Here is a 21,030-nt window from a genome sequence, read left to right as displayed (position 1 = left end):
CTGGTTAATGCAAGAACACAAATAGACAAAGCAGCCTTCCCTTACTTCCTAGTGTTTTTTAATGATGCTCCTGTTATTATTTTCTATGCCATTTAATAGACACTTTAATGTTCATAAATTCAAAAGACACTCGCATCGAGATCGATGTATGTGAATTCCCCTCACCCTCAGCCCCAAACACACACACACACACACACACACACACACACACACACACACACACGCACACACACACACACACACACACACACACACACATCTTTTTAAAGAAGAGTATCCTCATGTCACACTTATCTACAGCTGGTCAGTCTACTTGTCTGATCTGTCAAGGCTAAGCTGTGTTTACACAATATACACTAAACCTGAACTTGAGCTCAAAGCTGTCATGCCCCCTCACTGCTGCATATGTTATGTCAACCTACAGCCTGTTTTTAACACATCAGCACTCATTCACACAGATTTGTTTATGGTCAAATACAGGAAGGGCACATATTTCATTCCTGACACCTTCATTGTTAAGCATCCTAATCTTAATTGGTCTGATATAAGAACAAACATACCATCATGATGTAAACACATACTTGTGTCTCAATTGTAGCTGCAAATTGGCACTGAATCAATAACAAATGGCAAATCAGAACTGAAACGATACTAGAAAATATGTTGCATGCATATTTCAGCTTAGCCTTCAGATCAGCATCTGCCAAGCTTTTACAAATATGGAAAAATAGGCTTTTATATTTTACAATAACATTTTAAGTAAATAAGGAAGAGCTATGCATGTCATTAATTAGTGCAGATCAAGCACATGTTCTTGAATAGGCCTACTAAAAGTTACTTTGAGCCAGTGCAGCTCATGGTTAAACATTATAATATTAACTAATATTCCCATGTGTAGAAGAGAAGCATTTCTGATGAAATAAACATTATGCTAAATGTTTTTTTTAAAGACTGTTCATTTGAAGCTAAAATGTTTGTTCGTTGCACATGGCATATAGTTCAACAGTTTTTTTTAATTTATCAGTATTGTGTTTTGCTTTGCAAACAAGGCCCAGTAATTGTTCTACTTTTAACATTTTGCATTTGAACACGGATTAAACACTCAGCATTTCCATTCGTGGGAGATTTTCTTTTTATTTCTATTTCCATTTGGGGGCGCTGTTCACCAACTATGATAAGCAGGTACCAAGACATTTCATTAACATGTGACATTTATTAGCCATTTCAACAGCAAACGGCCTGTGTTGTGTAATTGCACAGATAAACGAAACCCCTGTGGAATTAACAGTCCACAGCTCCATCAGCAAGTGTTTAGAGCAGCCTATAGCAGTGCAGTATTGTGTTTGCCATCTCAAGCCTCCATCCCCGTGATGCAGAGGAATGAGGCTGGCACAGCGCCCACTGCAGTCTGCACACTACTCTTAAAAAATCACGCCTCAGCGGCTTCTCCGTAATTGGTTCCACACAGTCTATTTGGATTTTGACAGACACAAGTCTAGCAGAGCTCACCTGTTTAATTGGACTATCGCGACAAGTTGTCCAAGTGACGTCAAATGCGACTGGCCAACTGGTTCCAATTGACAAGGAATACGCATACCAAAGGATTTTCATGCGTGCCTAATTGAGCTCCGGAAAGGACTGCAGTCGATCTGTGCGATCAAGGGACGTGTTCACCAAGTGAGACAGTCTGGAGAGGAGGACCGACAAGAAACACATCAGTCTTTGAATGGATGCAGGACAGAGGGCTCTAATTGAATCGAAATGGACCGCCGGTAACAAACGGTAGCCTACCAGTGCAGCCTGAGATCCGGTGTTAAAATCAAATGACTCGGAGGCACCGTCTTCAGCCTCGAGCTTTAACTTGAACAGGAGAGCAAGACAATTGACTTTTCAAGCGTGCGTGAAAAACTCTGTAATTCAATTACTGTTTCTACTCATAATCGGGTCGGCAAGAGCAGTTTTCTCTCAAGGGCAGGGTTATTGGAAACAGGACTGCACGTTATTCTTGGCATTGGCTGTCACACTGAAACCATCAACATTGAAGCCTTTTTTGCGCAAGTGGTCGGTGCGCCCCTGCTTTCGGAGCCATGGGTTGTACGGTGAGCGCCGAGGATAAAGCGGCCGCGGAGAGGTCAAAGATGATTGACAAAAACCTGCGAGAGGACGGAGAAAAGGCAGCCAGAGAAGTGAAATTGCTTTTATTAGGTAGGTCACAATGTGCTGCTGATGCTTCCGAGTGGTTGTGGAAACTAATCAGGTCTGTTTGATGTTGCAAAAAAGAAATTCCTCTATAAATGATGTAAATCCAATGATCATCTTATTCTAAAATGTCCAGACAATCAGCTCAGCACCCATAGCGCGCATTTCACTGCCGACGACTATTGATGCTGAGGTGAAAAAATAAAGAACAAACATTTTTGGGTGCAAGCATTAAATCACTGTAGCCTATAGAGATTAGACTTTATCGTTCTTACGCACTTGACCAAGGGCCACATCTAGCACCCAAACAAGCCACAGATTACCGCATTGGCAGGAATGGTTCCAACAAACCACATTATGAGGTTTCCCCATGGGGTAGAAACGGGCCTGCAAATCACAGACCGGTTCAATAGCCCTCACAACAAAACACAATCCTACAACTATGTTATTAATAATCCAGGGTTTATAGTGCATATTCCATTAACTGAGACTGCTGGGAATCAATCCCAGGTTTAATTCACCCATCTCACATCATCAACAAGCGCTGGTGTAAATATATTGACTGAGACCAGTGGTGCAATGTTGGGGTGAATTCACCTCCAGAAAAACATAAGTGTCCATAGACTTTAAGGGAATTCACATAGCTTGTCAATGCTCTGAGCTGGCGTTTTGCTCAGAAAGCTTAAGTCAGTAGAGTATATAAAACCTGTGGCCTCTGACTGAATATTGCATGGCATATAACTCTTTATACAACTCTTAAATAAACGCCAGGCTGTTATCACAGCAGAAAAGATATACAGGAAACACCTTTTTTCTATTGGAAAGAATGAAAACAACATGTTTTATCAAATAGATTCCTCGGAACCATGATTGATGAAACTTTGAGCTGGAAAAACACACAATCTCCCTCCCTCTTTTTGCCTTTCTCCCTTTGAACACACACACACACACACACACACACACACACACACTCCCACTCACTACCACATTCTCACTTCCCCTCTTTTTTTGTTATGTCTTTCTTTTTTTATGATTTAAATGTGCAAGTAACTGAACTAAACTGATTTGGTGTGCAAAATTCAGAATGCTGATTTTGTGTGTGTGTGTGTGTGTGTGTGTGTGTGTGTGTGTATTGTTGTCCCCAACAATATGGATGGAAAGTCAACCAGTGTCTGTTTTATGAAGGCCAACATTGTTGTAAGCTCATATTTTGACTCTACACTATAGATGTCAAATGCCTTGTCATAAAATACACTCTCTCCTTCTCCTGTAATGTGCTGAGTGAGGCTGCAGTAGCAAAAAAAAAGAAGCTCTGTTGGTTAAAGCTGTAATCTTGTGGGTTTGATAGCATCTCATTTTTTCTATTTCAGACCTTGGCCTATATGCAATGCATTCTCAATCTTGACTGATGGTTTTGTCCTGTTTGATTTCTCATTTCAACCATCAGTCTCTCTCTCTCTCTCTCTCTCTCTCTCTCTCTCTCTCTCTCTCTCTCTCTCTCTCTCTCTCTCTCTCTCTCTCTCTCCCTCTGTGTAATGGCATGGCAGTGTATGTTATAATATAAAGAGACTCTGGTGACAGGAGTGACAGCTCAGTGGGTTAGCATAGCAAAAGGGACAGCAGCTAGTTCAGTAAAACATCACTTTGACTGCTTTACAAAATCTAGAAAAAAGAACCCTGTCACCAGAGTTGCGGGGCTTGGAGCGAGCAATATTCAGCGTTTAGTTGAGTTACACAGAGGTTATTCATAAACTATTATAGTGTAACATGTTTAACACTCAAATAGAATGAATGAACATTTTATTTTGTAGAGACATCATGCAGATACAGCTAACTCCCTCAATGCTCCCAGTCGCCTGTTAGCATTACAAAGTTAATTCCTACCATTTTACTTTCTTTTCTGGTGACATTGGGGACCAGCCCAGCCAAATATGTAAAAACAGTTATGTCCAACAACATAACAAATAAACAAAATGTTGTTCAAGATATTAAGATTTGGTGTACAACAATCAAAAAATAAATGCTTTGGATGGTAGTCTATGAGTGTGCACACCGCTAATGTGTTTATTTATTTATTTTTTTCATTTCTTTGTGTATATCTGTAGGCTATCTCTAGGGAAGCGACCCTGTTTAAAATTATGACATTGTGACATTATAGCAAGATAGATGCCGTCTGTCGTATCTCAGACTGTATCTGTCTGGTCATATCTCTCCCCAGGCATGCGTGTTTTCTTCAACCCTGAATCCATCAGACACGATTTATTAATATGATCTGACATCTCAGTGGTACAATTAAACTCTATGTCTATTATGCACAATAGAACCTCTTTTATCTGAACATCAGACATCCAAACTGACCAGTGTAACAAATGGGCATGATGAGCATATGAGCAAAAAGCACAAACAACAAACACAGACAGCTTGTCTGCAGTCCTTTGAGAGAGCTATGGATTAACAAAGTTTCAGTGTGTGTTATTCCATTAAGCTAACACCAGACTCGCCCTGGTGCACTTGCATAACAAGTATATCCTACAAGGTGTCAGAGGGATTAAATCACAGATCTTGAAAAGAATGTATTGATTAAACAAAATGGGATAAAGCATCTCATCAACACTAATTTTGGTGTTGTTGGGTGAAGTTGTTTTGTTGTTGTTTTTCCCTCAGGGATCTAGGTTTTTTCTGTTGGCTTAAGGTTTAGAAATTCCTACAATTGATCAAGCAATATGGTAATCTGTAAATATTGTGATCATCTTGAGATGTTCAGTAAGTCACTTGATAACACCACACAATCATTTCAGCTCTGCACTGCCACGCTAATATTTATTTCTAATGGTGATATTGTACACAATAATGTAACCAACAATTCCAGCATAACACTGAAGGACAACAAATAATATAATCACTAAAATGGACAAAATATGACAACATCCTCAGGCTAGTCCAAAGCGCCCATTTAATGAGGGTGCTGGAAACTCTGAAGGATGAACTGCAGGGAGCTCAGGAGGCTCCTCTCTGTTGACTTTTTACTTTAAGGTTGACCTGAGGAGATATTGTAGACTAGAGCATAATGGCTGCATTTGTTTTGTTTGTGTGTGAGAAGATACCAACTTGTTCTGGCAAAGAATAAGACCAATCACTTGATGGTGGCCACTGAGGCATGAAGGGGGTATGTCAAACTTTTTTAATGGCTTTGCAGCATTCGGCCGAGTCTGCTGTTTCTCATCACGGGTTGTCAGGGGAACTAAAGGCCTGTTCCCTTTTTCCTTGCAGAATGAGTAAATTGAGTCATTGCCAACTATATAGTCCAGAACACACAGTGAGATATCGACCAGACTGCTCCCTGTGTGTCCATACTCGAGGTGTTAATGTATCAAACAGCTCATGTTAAGTCTCAGTGAGGACTGGGGACGGACACTCGGAAACAAATATGGGGAGGAGAACAAAGAGGCCATGTTGTTGAACATTTTGCCAAGCTGTTGCCAGTGGCAAAAGAGCTTTCACACGCCCTCTGATACATTAAATATAACTGTGTATATTTTAGCAAAATGGCCGACGCTGGTCTCTGTTAAGGGGACAGTTTCCCACAGAAACTCTTTTCTTACCAGTTTCAGTGTTCATAAACAGCAGCAGTTCTCAGAAAACCTTGATTGCGGCATGTTGCGCCATACGAGAGCTCACTGTGCAAACCACTAACAGCTTGGCACGTGCTTATCAGAGCGCGAACCAGGAACAAAAACCCATGCTGCAACCAGTCAGGAAGTGAGGATCATCAGTGCTTCAGATCTATATCTACTGATGAATCGTTTCAAAACATCAATATTGCCCAATTGCTTGCATTAAATAATTGATGTTTGAGTAGGATTCTTTGTTGTTGTAAATTACAATCTATTCTATAAGTATTTGCTCATTAAATCGGAATTAGCATTGGAATCAATAAAATCCAATCCAATCACAAACAACTCAATTTTGAGTTAGTGAACAGTCTGTAGGGGTTCTAGTGTATTAGTTAGTGTATTAGTTGATGGAGGAGTCGTGTCCCTACCACTTGTCAGATGAGTCAAAATTGTATCCATCACAAATTTGATATTAATTCTGTATGTGTTTCTTGCAAAGTAGTTTCATCTGCTCTACTATGGGTTAACTCATTCACCTTCCAACCTGTCTAGGAGCAAAACAATAATTTCTATTGGTCCTTATTTCCTTTGCTCTGCCTCCGTTTCATGCGCTTATGTGATTGGCTGTAAACTTCCTGTAAAGAACAGTGTCATGGTATCAGATAAAATACCATGGTCATGTAGGTTGCATTGAAAATGTAATGATGTGTAAGAAGAGCCTATGATTTGAATTTGCAAGTCTAATTAGCTAGTTAAACAAACTAAATAGAGCTGTTACAATGTGTGCTGTAGGGTGAATTTGGTACAAGATTGACATCATAGCCATCACAGCCTTATTTACTAGTTACCAAAAGGGAGGAGCATGAATTATTTTACAAGATTGCTAGCTAGTTTAGCTTGTACAGTTTCAGATCCTGTCTGCACTACTAGCACAATGTTGCTACATTAATTTATTTTCTGATTGAATCTCTTGCAGTTTCTACTTTTAATTTGCATTTTAATTTGAGTAGCATGCCCTTGTGGTAAAAAAAAAAGCAATGTAAATGTCTTAATTTGTGCAATGATTTCTCAACCTTTATTTCATTTTAGAATATGGCATATGTATAAATGACATATGTATGTAAATTACATAACTCAGAAGTACATATACACTGATTCTCTAAATTAATTCTTAATTGTGTCCACAAGTTTGTGTTCAAGAGCACTACATAGTGATAGAATATTGTGTGAAATTGCAGGAAATGTGATTAAAAAATGTCTGATTTTTCTGGGGACCCAGACTTCCTGCCAATTTGCGCCTTTGTGTTAATGCCCAAAGAGGCAAAATCATTTATGCACTCATTTTCTTTAGACCAGTTTACCGGCTTTTTGAACAGTGTAAACCAACAGAGTCCTTTAATCTCTGGTTATAATGAGGCTGTTACTGCTTTGGAAGTTGCTGTAATCCATTACAGATTTCTAATTTCCTGTTTAAAATGTTAAATCAGCAATGCAGATAACGGCAGCTAATAATAGCTTGGTGCCCAGACGTGACTCAGAGAGAAGGGCTCACCAGGGTGAGACTGTCAATCCACAGATGACAACTTCACAACTAACCACAAACTGAAAGAATATACTTATGTACTGTTAGTCATGTCTCTGGTCAATACCACTAAGTCTTCAATAGATGTGTATGCATTTTCTGCTGAGCTAACAAGAAATTGCTTACTGTACTGATGATATACCTGAGACTAACTTCAGAGTTTTGTGTGTGTGCCGAAAATGAACAATGTCAAATAAATCCCCCGATAAAGATTTTCTTTCATAGCATGAAAGAGTGACCTCTCCTCAGAGAGTATCAGGGGAGATTCAAGGAATTTTGTTTAATGAGGTGGCTCGGTTTGGGGTCACAGTGGATTAAGGAGCAGGCCCACAGTATCTTTCAGGCCTTGGGGGGGTGTGTGTGTGTGCAGGTATAAGTGAGTGTGCGCACTTGGGCGTGTGAATGAGATAATGTGCACTTACAGTATATGAGGCTGAGCGTGCATATGTCTGCTGTGGTCGCCATAGTGGGAAGTTGGTTCTAAATATTGCCTGAAGCAGGAAGGCGGCTTATGACACCTAATAAGAGTGTGAAGTTTGGTGCTTGTGGAAGTGAGAATACCAGTTATATTCAGGGTTATGTGTTGATGACGGTTGTTACTTAGCATCACTGTGCAGACTTGTCCTCCCTCAGGCTTCCTCCTTATTATCCCTCGAAAAGCTCATCGACAGAGTTTAGAGTGGCCTCACGCATCTAGAAAATGACTTTTAAATCTTTGGAATGAAAGAAATTAAAATCTTTGTTCCACAAGTAATCCCATTCAGATCGATGTATATCTTACATTAGACATTATACATTTATTCATTCATTGTCTTCACCTGCTTATTCCTGCTAGTCCATCGCAGGACTAACACAGACAGACAGTCACGCTCACATTCACACCTATAGGCAATTTAGATTCTCCAATCCACCTGATTTGCATGTTTTTGGAATGTGGGAGGAAACTGGAAACCCTGAAGAAACCCAGGCGAACTCGAGGAGAACATGCAAAGAGCCGGGGAACCGAAACCGGGACCTTTTTGCTGTGCTAAACACTGAGCCTCTGTGCCGCTCTTAGACATTACAGTTGCAACAAGGCCACTTTGTAAATCATTTTATGAGTGTTTTTTTTTGCACGCACACGCACATACAGTACATTAGGGCCTGAAAGATAGGCCATCCACCTACTGCTTAGTGCACTGTGCCAATGAGCCAAGCCACCTTTAGTTAAAGCTCTCAAATCACAAATTACCTAAGAGGCAGCGTTACCTGAGGTTAATCACTGAATATAACCATGATATTCAGCCCAGCCTTCTTCATCTGCTCCACAAGGTTGAACATCATGGTTACATAGTCAGTCAGTGATGCTTCTTACATCATTTATCATCTGAAGGCATACAGGGTTTCATGCATGCACTTGTGTGTGTATGTTTTTCAAACAGGGACATTGAAGGAAAGAAACAACCACATTTCAATTTGTAAAAATATATTAATGGTAGTATCATAAGTTGTCCTATCAAATCTAATTTATCAAATGACTCTACCTCTTTGAGTTGTCCATTTTCAAATGATGCTATAGCCAGTTTACTGAATGCTAATCCATTCCTACAAGAGTGTTGTGGCTTCAACTGTGTTTTGAATTATCACATACACCTACAATAAAAACACCTCTCCTCTGGCAGCGTGACTGTCATTTTGAAATGATTTTGCTTTGGCTGCAGTTTCTGCAGTGATGCTTGCTTTTCTGCTTTTTCAGTGCAACTTCTCCATAGTTTGTCCCTATAGCAATGGATTATCTCTGTATGGGAGAGAGTGAATTAGGATAAAACCCAATATACTCTGCTTTCACTGTCACTGAACTGAAATGAAGTTACTGTTGCCTATAGAGTTCCCATGCTCTGTTGATCTCTTAACAGTTCTGACAAGAAGATGCGATGTGGTGACAAAATCTTTTGACTTTTCGATTTCTGTAATGATTGTCCAGCAGTGGCACAGACTCAAAGTTGTAATGTGATTTTGAGAGGAGAGCTCTGTTTAATGAACTGACCTACTTCCACCAGCTCACAAACCTACACACTATTACAGAGTCTGTTACAAAGTCTATTCTCATGCCTTCTCTCCCATTCGCTGCAGAAGACAAACTCTTCCCCATCTTTCATTTTCCAATCATATTTTCATTATCATCCCCATTCATAATTTAAACTTCTGCAAAGCTCTCTTTCCTTCCTCATCTTGTCTCATGCGTTCCACCGGTCTTGGCTTCTGTCATAGGGGGAACAGTTAGTGTCACAGGGTCCAAGTTGAGATATTACCTGTTTCATTCACAACATCTAACCATTTGACATTAGTCACACTGGCCTTCACAGTCAGTTGACAAAGGAGCTTGATGTACTGAAACGAACATGGTATGTATAAACAAACTCTGTTTATAAAAAAACCATTAAGAAGTCATATTGACTTCCTAATGGGTTTTTGTAAACTTAGAATGAGAAAATTTGTCAGTTTGTTGTAGGATTGAGAATGATAAAGGGTGGGAGGTTGAGATGAGAGAGTGGTGGAGGCAGAGAGTTATGGAGAAACAAGGCTTTGCTCTGGGTCTAAGTCATTCATAAATACATGCAAAGGTGTAGACAAAATCCCAGGCTAAATGAAAGGGACACATTGAAGATTCTCTTTACAATTCAGACTGAAAAGATACATTTTGTGACTTCTGACAAAGAAGTCGAGGATATTGAAATTTGAAGAAGTGGAGGACATTAAAACCTGGCATGCTGTGACAGTTTGGGGGATGGCCAGGATTTCTATGGGGCGCTCAAGGACCATCACTACAAAAAAGAGTTTGAGTGTTAAAAGTAAACCATAATGCAACTAGAACCCATATCTAATGATTGTTAAAGGTATGCATAATCAGAATTAAATTCTCACAGAGATGCACTAAAATGCAAAAAGGATGCAAAGAAGTCCTCGCCATTAGATAGAACAGTCTGGTTATTGTTTTCCAACTTTAGTTGCACATTTGACATATCAAAAATAACAACATTAAAAGCTGCACTGTGCAACTTTGGGAAGAAAAAAACTCAGAGCAACTATTTGAGAAATCTTAGAGTTATTCTATCTTAGGTCATCACATGTAAAAATAAATGTATTTGAGGCAATACACTCTCACTTTAAGCCTTCAAGATGCTTCTTTGCACTGAAAATAGGCTATGTAACAAACAGTAGGCCCTGCACTTGCAAACAACACAGTGAAACAGGAATTTTCTAGCTAGTTTCCTGACTTCAGTGTTCAAGGGACCTAATTTCCCTCTTGACATGTTTTTCTGCTTGCCTTGAAAATAGGCGAGAGTAACACCTTCAGGGGCAGTATGTCTTCATTTTTTCAATAGATGGATACAAAGGGGTTGAGCACCGGGACCATCACGTTACTTCCCAATCAATTTTATCCATTTTATTTTGTTACTGACATTACAGAGACGTGGATGACTAAGACAGCGTTTATGGAAAAGGCATTATGTGTCTGAAATGTACTGTCAAAATCAGTCAGACAGTTGATGGAGTAACATCATGGAATAATGATGAAGAAAGTTAACATCGCAGACTGTCAGACAATTCTAGATTAAAACTGAAGTTCCATTGTGGGTGGTGACATAAAACTTTGATGAGCCAATGAGCACTCAGCTCAAGTTGTTTCCCATCATGCATGAAGTTCTGCAGTTGACAGAGTGCCTCTGTCCCATGAGATTTGTGCAGTCACGTTTCCAGAGCAAGTCGGACCATCATGCAATGCTCTTGGCAAGGTGCTGGTCAGAACTGCACAGATCCGACTCATCTCAAACACAGCTAATTATTTAATTGAACAGTCAATGACAGTCAAGAACATTTGAGGCACCTGGGGTTGAATCAGATTTTAATTGTCTTGTGAGATGGAGGAAGAGATGGGTAGCATTATTCTACAACTTTGGAAGAGAATGATTAGAATGAAAGGTTACAGTTGTGTGTGTGTGTGTGTGTGTGTGTGTGTGTGCGTGTGCGTGTGTGTGTGTGTGTGTGTGATGAAGATTGAACAACAGTTTTGGTTCTAAATCACTCTTCCTTGTTCAAGATGTGTCATAATATAATAGCAAATATTTTCTTTATATAGGAAGATGAATCGCTCACTATATTCTCAGTTGTAAAATGTTATTCAAACATCTGCACAAGTGACCAATTACCCTCATGAATATCTCTCAAATGCTGTTCAGACTTTCCCTAATTGGCCATTACTACAGTGACTGGTCTGTTGCAGACCTCAAAAAGTTGTTTTGCAAAAAAACTTAGAAATCTCACAATACTTTCCGCTTAATTGAAAATTTGCCCAGATAAACCTTGGTTACTGTTTGAATAATGCACTTTCTGGCAAATATGCTTTTTGATTTAGTTGTCATGCAAGAAGAAGTTCAGCATGAGTTTCAACTTTTTGAGATGGTCCAAACTTTTGTTCTTCAGACATAAACTGTGTTATCACTCACATAAGCCAAGTGAGAAAATACTGGACACAGAGGTGAAATTGTAATCAATCTTCTTCACAAAATATTAAGTTTATCAACAAGCTTATTTATCAAAATATCAGTGTATGCCTTGAACAGGTAATTTGCAACAGTATATTAGATGTTGACACCAAAACATTGAGTCCAGCTTCTATCCTGTGCACCACTGTTCCCACCACAACTCACAAATAATAGAAAATAAGGGACATTTTTCTCCATCTCTGATAATATCTCTATGGGAATGTTCCTAGGGCTTTGGGAATACCCCCTACCAACACTTTCCTCTCCTCTGTCCTGTTAACATTTCTGGAGGAGCGATTACATCATCTACTGGAGCCAACCCCTGCAGGGTTGAAAAACCTATCCAGTGGAGTGTTTAAATGGGATTCTGCAGCCTTGCCATTTGAAGTGCCTGCTCAGCAATGCAAATTCAACTGCATTCTGGTCATTAGCCATGAGGGTTGGCCAATACAGCGCCTCAGGTTAAAGCCTCCTGCTCCAACGTCCAAGGCTGCCCACAGATTTGGCCCCCACCTGATCCCTGGCATGGTTGTCAACCTGCCACACCATCATCAACTCATTAATTATAAAATAGTTTGACCACTTAATTTTTACTTTTTAATATGTGAGCCTTAATGCTGCTGATGCAGCAGAACTCAATGCAGAACTCTAATATATGTCAAATGCAGTCTAATACTATATCAATTCCACAAACTATTCTGCAATATACTGCATTGAATGTAACCAAATTAGAACCAGTCTAAATGAGAAAAAAGGTATAGCATGGCTAAAACTGCCTTTTACAAAGTGCTGAATCAAATAAACCTAAGCCAAAACATATAAGACTACAGAAAGTTAAGGTGAATCGACATTGGGCAAGACATGAAAAAGCTAAGCCTGATATATAGTGTGTGCTTTGTTTGTAGGTAGTGTTGGACCTGCTGAAATTGCAACCATTCATTGAGTGCCTCACTGTTAGTAGCTAAATAGTTTTCCTTAGGTTACACTGTGTTTCCTGAGAGTGATGCACGCAAAAGATTTCTTGAGTCTCTATTGCACCTTACTGCACCTTCAGTGTGGCCTGTCAAGATGTTTCCTAAATGCATATCATGAGATATTAGTTGAATGGTACGGAAGCCGAGAACGGCTGTGCTTGCAATTCTTTTTTTAATGCCGTTATCTCGAGATCATGAGTTAATTATCTCGTTATCTCGAGAAAACGAGCTTTGTTATCTCGAAATAACGAGATAATTTATCACGAGAAAACGACTTGTTTTCTCGAGATCACTGGATAATTATGGAGAACTCGAAAATGAGTGTCTGGTTCACTTGATCACACCTGATTTCAGCCTTCAAGATCACTGTCATGACTGTCGGGGAGGATTCATAACATCTTCTCCTTAAATGACGAGGACTGATCTGAATGTTATATCTATCTTGCTACAGTTGTCAAGATGCCATCTATGCATGCTGGCATGGCACTCCTGATCTCTGATAAACATTATAAGAGGAAACGACATTTTGTTTTCTCGTGATAACGGGTTGATTATCTTGTTATCTCGAGATAACAAAGCTTGTTTTCTCGAGATAACGAGATAATTAACTCGTGATCTCAAGAAACGGCATTAAAAAAAATAATTGCAAGCACGGCCGTTCTCGGCTTCCGTAGAATGGGACTCATCAACAGAATATATTGACTCTGTGTGAAAGAGGGATGACATCAGAGGTCATGTTAGTTGTAAATGCCAATTTCTGGCTGGTTAAAATGCATGAATGTCTGGGAAATCTAAATCCTAAATCTTGATATGATGCTATCACATATGTCACATACCTATGTCTCTAGCATAGTTCAAAGGTGAGAAAGAAAGCTAGGATGCCTCTCTGTATGTCTTTCTCTCTCTCTCTCTCTCTCTCTCTCTCTCTCTCTCTCTCTCTCTCTCTCTCTCTCTCTCACTTCGCTTCTTTCACTCACAGATAGTATAAAAATAAAAAGCCTATGCAGAGATGGTGATTACTCTCATTTGTATTATTACAAGCTCATGTGAGAGACGTAATTTGGTTGGACCCAATCTGAACTAATGTCATTAATTTGGCAGTAATTCAGAACTGTTCACTGCGGTAGACGGGCTGTAACAGATCTGAATGTCATTAACAAGACTTCACCTCCAGATAATTAACTATTCTTAGCTTAATTTATCTATAATTGTGAGACAGAAAAGGATTTATGTAGGGTGGTTAGAAATAGATTTTCTTGGTTCACATCAGGGAAGTGCCGTCTTTTATGGTTTTGAGTAGAATTTCCACCAGAGAGGGTTTTTAAAGATTCAGCTTGGTTGGATTTACATGGTTCAGGAAAATGTGTCCCATCATTTCTGCCTGTCTCTCTCTACATATTGGCTGTGTAGAGTACAGTGGTATCCAGACTGGTCTTTTTCCTGCAGAGTAATGCTGTTAATTTTGCTCGAGAGCTCTATGGCTGTATTTTTTCTGTGGCTGGATGCGGAAGCTTCATCACACCGATATACCTTTGCAATAGCACATTTTTATACTCTCCCCACCTCTATTACAATTCATCCTTGTCTAGGAAAGCTCTATGGGTATATCAGTAATTAGTAACAATGATTCTGACTTGTGTGGAGAAAACTCATAGTTAGTGATGTTGAATTATTGCATAGGCAGCATCACACTGCAAATCATTTGAGATGGTGTGAATGCAGATAAAGGTATTGTAAATTATTAAATTATGTCCATATCATAGATCTTATTGGCTGTCAGGTTTTTTCTGATGTTTGTTCATGTATTAGTATTCTGTGACATGTTGGTGGTTTATTATCTTTTTCGCGAGACTTGAGACTAGTCAGTGACGTGAGTGCTTCAGTTCTCCCCTCTAAGCAACTCGAGCATCCAGTTAATAGTTTATTGATTCCCAATGTCAACGGATGTAATTCAGGCAAGATTTAATACACACAGAAGCCCTCCTTTCTAGATTACTGGTTAGGATAAGAGTTTCAGTCAAGCTGTGCCCGGATGTTAGCAGTAAAGCCCACATGCTGTCTGTGTAGGTTGATGATGCTGAAGCAATCAGGCAAGGTTCATCAGCATGTGTGATGGCCTACACCTCTCATATTTATGGCCTTGTCTCTTGTCATTTTGCACAGCATGAGAAAGATATGCAATGGAAAATGCTTGAAATGCTGAGCAAAACCTCACACTTTGCGTCTTGTAAGACATGCCTAATAGATTTGCATAAAAAGAAAGAAAATTCATTAAAAAAAGTTTCAAATTGTCTTTTGTATTGCCATTACCAAACGATTTGTATTAGCAGCCATTGGCGCTATCTTCTCTTATCTGCATAGTTTTCTGCATATTCCATTATTCCCTTTGTTTGATGCTTTTGTTGGGTAACTTATCAGTCTGCTTGTAGGGTTATCTTATATTTCACAGGGAATCAAGCCTGTCAACTTTGAAGTGGACCGAGTCACAGCATGAAGCAGGCCATTAGGGCTATTTGTGAATGTGACAATCATGTTTTGCTACCAGCGCAATGAGTCATCACAACTAATTTCACAGCTATATGTTAATGGGAAAATCCCACTTTGGTTCTCTTTATACTTTGTTCAGCATTGACCATAGTTTTTATCCTGTAGCTGAGATTGAGTTCTACTTGGGATGAGGTTTTCTGTGTCTCAAAATGCAACACAATATTCTTAAGCTAACTGGGCCTTGCTGCTCTGAATAGAGAATCCAGAACAAATTCTGTGAAACACAACAGTCCTCCTGACAACAATATTTCAAACAGGCTGTCTTTATGTTAAGAATGCTGTCTGCAAATACAAATTCATCATAATGAAAATGACCCATGACAAATGCAAGCAAGGAGATACTATCAATATTGTCCTCCATCAATCACAGTCCTTTCTCTTTACTGTTCAAGTTCAAGCCCCATCAAGCAGACAGAAAGGTGATGCTACATGCAGCTAGACATGAGGCAGGAGAAGAGAACAAAGTAATTGTTGTAATGGTGAGTGAGTCTTTGTTTTATGAGTATTATATTTCTTATTTTATAGGCCTAAGCAAAAGTGTTGATGTCCTTAATTTGGTTTGAAGTATTTTGGTGAGGCAGTGTGGTACTGTAGCCATGGAAACAAGTGCAGTGCATGCATGTGCAAGTGAGGCTGTTACAGCATACTACTCTAACAGTGAAGTGCAGTTGAGCTGAGGCCAGCCCCCATTCCACTACCAGCTCTGCCAGGTCAGACCGACACATAGCAGCATGTAGATAAGGAAAGAGAAACTCATCCCATTTCTCAGAGAATAGAAAGAATAGGAAGCCATCAGGTGAACAGTAATGAGAAAGGTGGTATGATTATGATAGACAGTGAGCACTTGATGGTCTAGTGGGAATTTTATGACGCATGGTGTTGTATTTAACCAACTGATGGACTGTCAGGTGTGTATAGCCAGGCTCCATCCAAACCGCACAAATAGACAGAAACACATATGTACACAAAGGTGAGTTTACTGAACTACACTGACCGTTGCGCTGTTATATGTGACAGCTGTGTGGAAACCACATGGGACGCCATGCTTTCACTGTGCTGATGTCATATCTTCTCAGATGTTGTACTTCCCCCTCCTGCATCTGTAAATGTCAGTTTGAAATGGCTTCCTGGTTTTGACCTTTAAACAAAGCCCTCCAGAGAAATCTGAAGTCATGCCACTATCATAAGGATGAGTCTTTACACCAATATTCAGTAGAGGCTAATGAGATGATGCATTCTGTTCAACCCAACTTGCTATTTCTGAGCCGCAATAGCTGCTTTCATAAGCAGAGCTTGGCTTAGAGTGGAAGCACTTTACAACTAGCCCATCATGTGTTGCCCTGTAGAGTATTAAGTATATTTAACAATTCCGTTTTTATTCCTGTTCACGCTTTTTTCTGCAGTTTGGCTCATGTCTTTGTTTCCTAATTGCTGGGTTCAGGCTGCCAAAGAGGAGAGGAGTTGGAGCACAATGCAGTAACTAGCCCTCCCTCTTAAAATGACCCATCAGTCATTCTCACTCACTCAACTTGTTGCATCGTGATCTTTATACAGGGACCGCATTTTAATCAAGTCTTAATTTTATTTGCAGGGAATGAGTCAGACTTAAGTTAATTCAAACAGACATGACATGGGTGTCTATTGATTGTTGAATTAATTTAATGCACATTTGAAAGCGTACTGCATAAGTCATCAATCGAATTATGTTTCATCGTCCCGTGACCATTTCATTATTGCTGGTTATGTGTTTATGTTCCACATGCTGGAATTTGTCTAGTCAGTATCAGACGCTGCAGCGTAATGTGTGAATTTATTTGGCAGGATAAAGTCGATAAACCTTTTTGCTGTGTTGGTCTCATTGAAGGTGCGGCATCGACTCTATTTAGAATGATCACATTTTAAGGGGTGCGAGAAATTACTATATCGGCAAATTGATTCCTACTTTGAAGTCATGATGACTACCTTGACAAATGCTTGATGGTTTCATGGGGTTCTTCTAACACTGCAGCAACTGCCTAACACTCCTGATGTCTCACCTGTTTGCTGAAGTCTTCATGTGTCTGTGTACATGTGTGTTTATATCTGCATGTATAAGTGGGAGGGTAAGCAGTTTGACTAGCAGGCAACCTCCCTGCTGTGATGATTTGTTATGCTAGGAACCACTTCCCAGAAGCACTGGTACAGAGGAGAGCAGAGGAGAGGGGAGGAAAGGCCTATCCATCTCACATGCCAGGCTCCAGTCCATGTTGCTTTGCATTCTGCCTCAGTCTGCATCTGTGCATTCACCCTAGCCTCCCTTACCTTCCTGTGCCCTCTGTTCTTCTTATCCACACACCAGCTTATATGCTCATCGTTGTCCAATCTAGTTCTTAGTTTCCCAGGTTTGTGAGTTATGTTGGTTCTTGCTTTATTCCGGTCCCCATAGTTCCCCCTGTGATGCTCCGGAACAGCAGACCAGCATGTGGAAAGCTTCTGTTTGCATTCAATGAATCACCAGTTACATCTGACATTTTCCACAATACTGTTAGGGATAGTGGACCTGACAGATTTAATTCAAAGGCTAATTAATTGTGATGAGCACAATCTTGATTTCCGTGGGCAACCGGGCCATGAATTTACACCATATTGTATAGAAAGCTATATATAATCCTATATGCACTTTTCAGCAGTGTGAATGTCATTGGATTATATATTACCTTTATTTAAACTCGAGAAAATCATTGAGGGCTGGCCCCCCCCACAATGATGTCGAGTATAAAAGATATAAAATAATAAAAATACAATAAAAGATCAATTCAAACATGTATATAAGTACAGTTAATAAAAGATACAAGATACAAAAACAATAAATTAAAACAAGTATGTATGTATAGATAATAAAAGATACAGGATACAAGATATAAAACAAATCAATTAAAACAGGTGCAAACAGAAGTTAAGTGGTTAGTGATCATAGATTTAAATTGACCAAGGGTTACTAAAGTATCAATTTTCAGGGTGCTCTGCAGAGAGTTCCAGGCAGTCGGAGCATAAAAACAAAAAGTAGATCTCCCAAGCTCAGTACAAACTCTAGGGACTTGCAATGAAAGCCTGTCATTAGACCGAGTGTGATGTGGTCCAAAGGACCAGTCTAGCATAGATGTGATATAAGATGGCAGCTTCCCAATAAGGGCCTTGTAGATAAATAAATACATATGCTTATCACGTCTCTCAGACAGAGAAGACCACCCAACTTTTTCATACAGGATGCAATGATGAGTGCTATAAACATCACCAGTAATAAACCTAAGAGCAGAATGGTAAACAGCATCCAAGGGCTTAAGAGTAGAGGCAGAGGCATGCCTACAAATTACATCACCATAATCCATGACAGAGAGAAAAACAGCTTCAACAATCCTTTTCCTACAAAACATAGTTAGTTCTATTTCTATACAAAAAAACTATTTTCTGTCGTAATTTGTTGACAAGATTGTCTATATGAAATTTGAATGTAAATTTGTCATCTATCCAAATACCAAGGTATTTATATTCTGTAACTCTCTCAATAATGGATCTAGAATAAACTGAGAGGCATAATTTGTAGTAGGTACATAATCATGATTAATGAAAAGATGGTCAATATTAGTAGAAGGGGATTCCCTATTCTCATCCTCAAAAATGTGGCCAGCTGCTGCAAAGTGTCTATTAAAGGCAGAGCAGATCTCACTATGATCATGTACTAAGCAATCATCAAACTTGACATGAGTAGGTAGAGAGGCAGCAGAATTGCTATTATTAGATTTTACCACTTTCCGAAATTTTGCAGGGTTTGAATAAGAGCTGGAGACCAAGTTCAAATAATAATCAGATTTAGCCTTTCTCACAAGGGACGTGCATTTATTTCTAATCTTTCTAAATGAAGCCCAGTGGGATTCCTCTTTAGTGCGTCTTGCGAGAGACCAAGCTTTGTTTCTTGCCATAAATAAGGTTGATAGTTCAGGGGAAAACCATGGACTAGATCTATTTTTCATCTTTTTAAAAGGTGCATGCTTATTTATGACAGAGAGGAACGTATTTGTAAAAAAATCTAAAGCTAATTCAACATCAGGAATTCCAGATGTAAGATTAATGTCGCTATCATAGAGATTGTTTACAAAAGCTTGTTCATTAAAATTTCTTACATTTCTCTTAACTATAATTGGTGATGAAGTTCTCTTCAAGTGTATGTTCTTAATACATACAATAATGATCACTAATTCCTAAGTCGAAAACACCACTTGCAATGATATTGTTACTCCTGTTAGAAAAAATTAAATCAATTAGTGTAGATCTTAAAGGGTTCTTCAGATTAGGCCTGGTGGGTTCATTGATCAATTGAGATAAATTGAGGCTAGAAGAAACCTTTAAATAATCAGAAGCAAAAGTCAACCAGTCAATGTTAAAATCTCCCAAGACTATCATTTCCAAGTTGGTATACCGGGAGAGTAACTCTGCCAAATAATCAATAGACCCAGCATCAGCTGAAGGAGGTCTATAAATCCCAATTACAACAATGGAGTTATTAGACCCAATATTTATCTTTAAGGCAATAAATTCAAAACATTTGGGCACGGTAATGGCGTGTAAGATAGAAACAGAAAAGCAAGATTTGATATAGGTGATTAGATGAACATACAGCATGCATCTCCACAGTGCATCGATGTGCAGAAATGAGACACATCACACGAGGTGGACTATTTTTAGGGACAGCTTGCCGGTGATACTGCAAGAGAGAGGGACTTTCTCTGTGGTTGTCATCAGGATATAGGTTTGTATGTGAGGGAAGACATATTCTGTAGCAAGGAGAGATCGGTCAGAAACTCCTCAAATAAAGGATGGATTGAAGTATCCACTCTTGAAGCATGGATTTCTTTCATGATGCTCTTATCCTTGAACTTTTTTTTTTAGCATTTCTCCTTTATTTGATAGTTGACAGTAAAGAGATGGTCTTGTCTTGATGTATTCTGTACCAAATACAATAAAGTGAGAGTATTGCCCTGTGATTGTGTTCAAACCTGCTGCATTGTATATACATATCTGGCCACACAGTACTGCAGACTCTCCCTCTGATGATATGGATATGCCTCTGATCTGCTTTTTGTATCTAAGATTTGTAGAGGGCAAATTATCTGATGATTTAAGCTGGTGGCAGTATAAGATTTCTTGAAATAATTAAATTTGGGGCTAAAATTGGGGCTGACTAAATGGAACTGAATCTGCGCTCAAACTCTTGATTTGACAAAATTTAGGCTCTGTTATGCATCTTTGAGAATTTTATAATTTTGTGTGAAAATCTTGTGTGCTAATTGTTCCCACTGGTTCTCAGAGCACATTGATCTTGAAAACTCTGGAAACTGTAATTTTGATGCTACAAAGTCAACAGGAACATGTTTCTCTTAAATTGTCTTGTTCCTACTCTATATCGAACTGGTGTAAGAATAACAGTTTTTCAGTTACTCTTAAAGAGGCTCTGTATGTCAAGTGTTGTTGTTGGTGATCAATACACATTCACTTGATTAGTATAATTAAGAGAGATGCTAGCTGGGCTGAGTGCATATTGATTTCATAAA

At 39.2% G+C, this 21,030-nt stretch overlaps 1 protein-coding gene across 1 annotated transcript in view; it reads left to right on the top strand.

Moving 5' to 3' along the window:
• Positions 1–1,719: 1,719 nt before the first annotated feature.
• The window catches only part of gnai2b (guanine nucleotide binding protein (G protein), alpha inhibiting activity polypeptide 2b), a 46,546-nt gene continuing 27,235 nt past the window's right edge, over positions 1,720–21,030 (top strand). The window contains exon 1 of the mRNA XM_071895324.2: positions 1,720–2,205. Coding sequence (XP_071751425.1) covers positions 2,088–2,205 — 118 coding nt within the window. The 5' untranslated portion in view covers positions 1,720–2,087. The remainder of the gene's footprint in view (positions 2,206–21,030) is intronic.

Source organism: Centroberyx gerrardi, chromosome 5 (assembly GCF_048128805.1).
Source record: "Centroberyx gerrardi isolate f3 chromosome 5, fCenGer3.hap1.cur.20231027, whole genome shotgun sequence".
In the NCBI taxonomy this organism is placed as follows: Eukaryota; Metazoa; Chordata; class Actinopteri; order Beryciformes; family Berycidae; genus Centroberyx; species Centroberyx gerrardi.
Note: the sequence above shows the minus strand (reverse complement) of the source record. Positions and strands in the feature narration are given on the sequence as shown.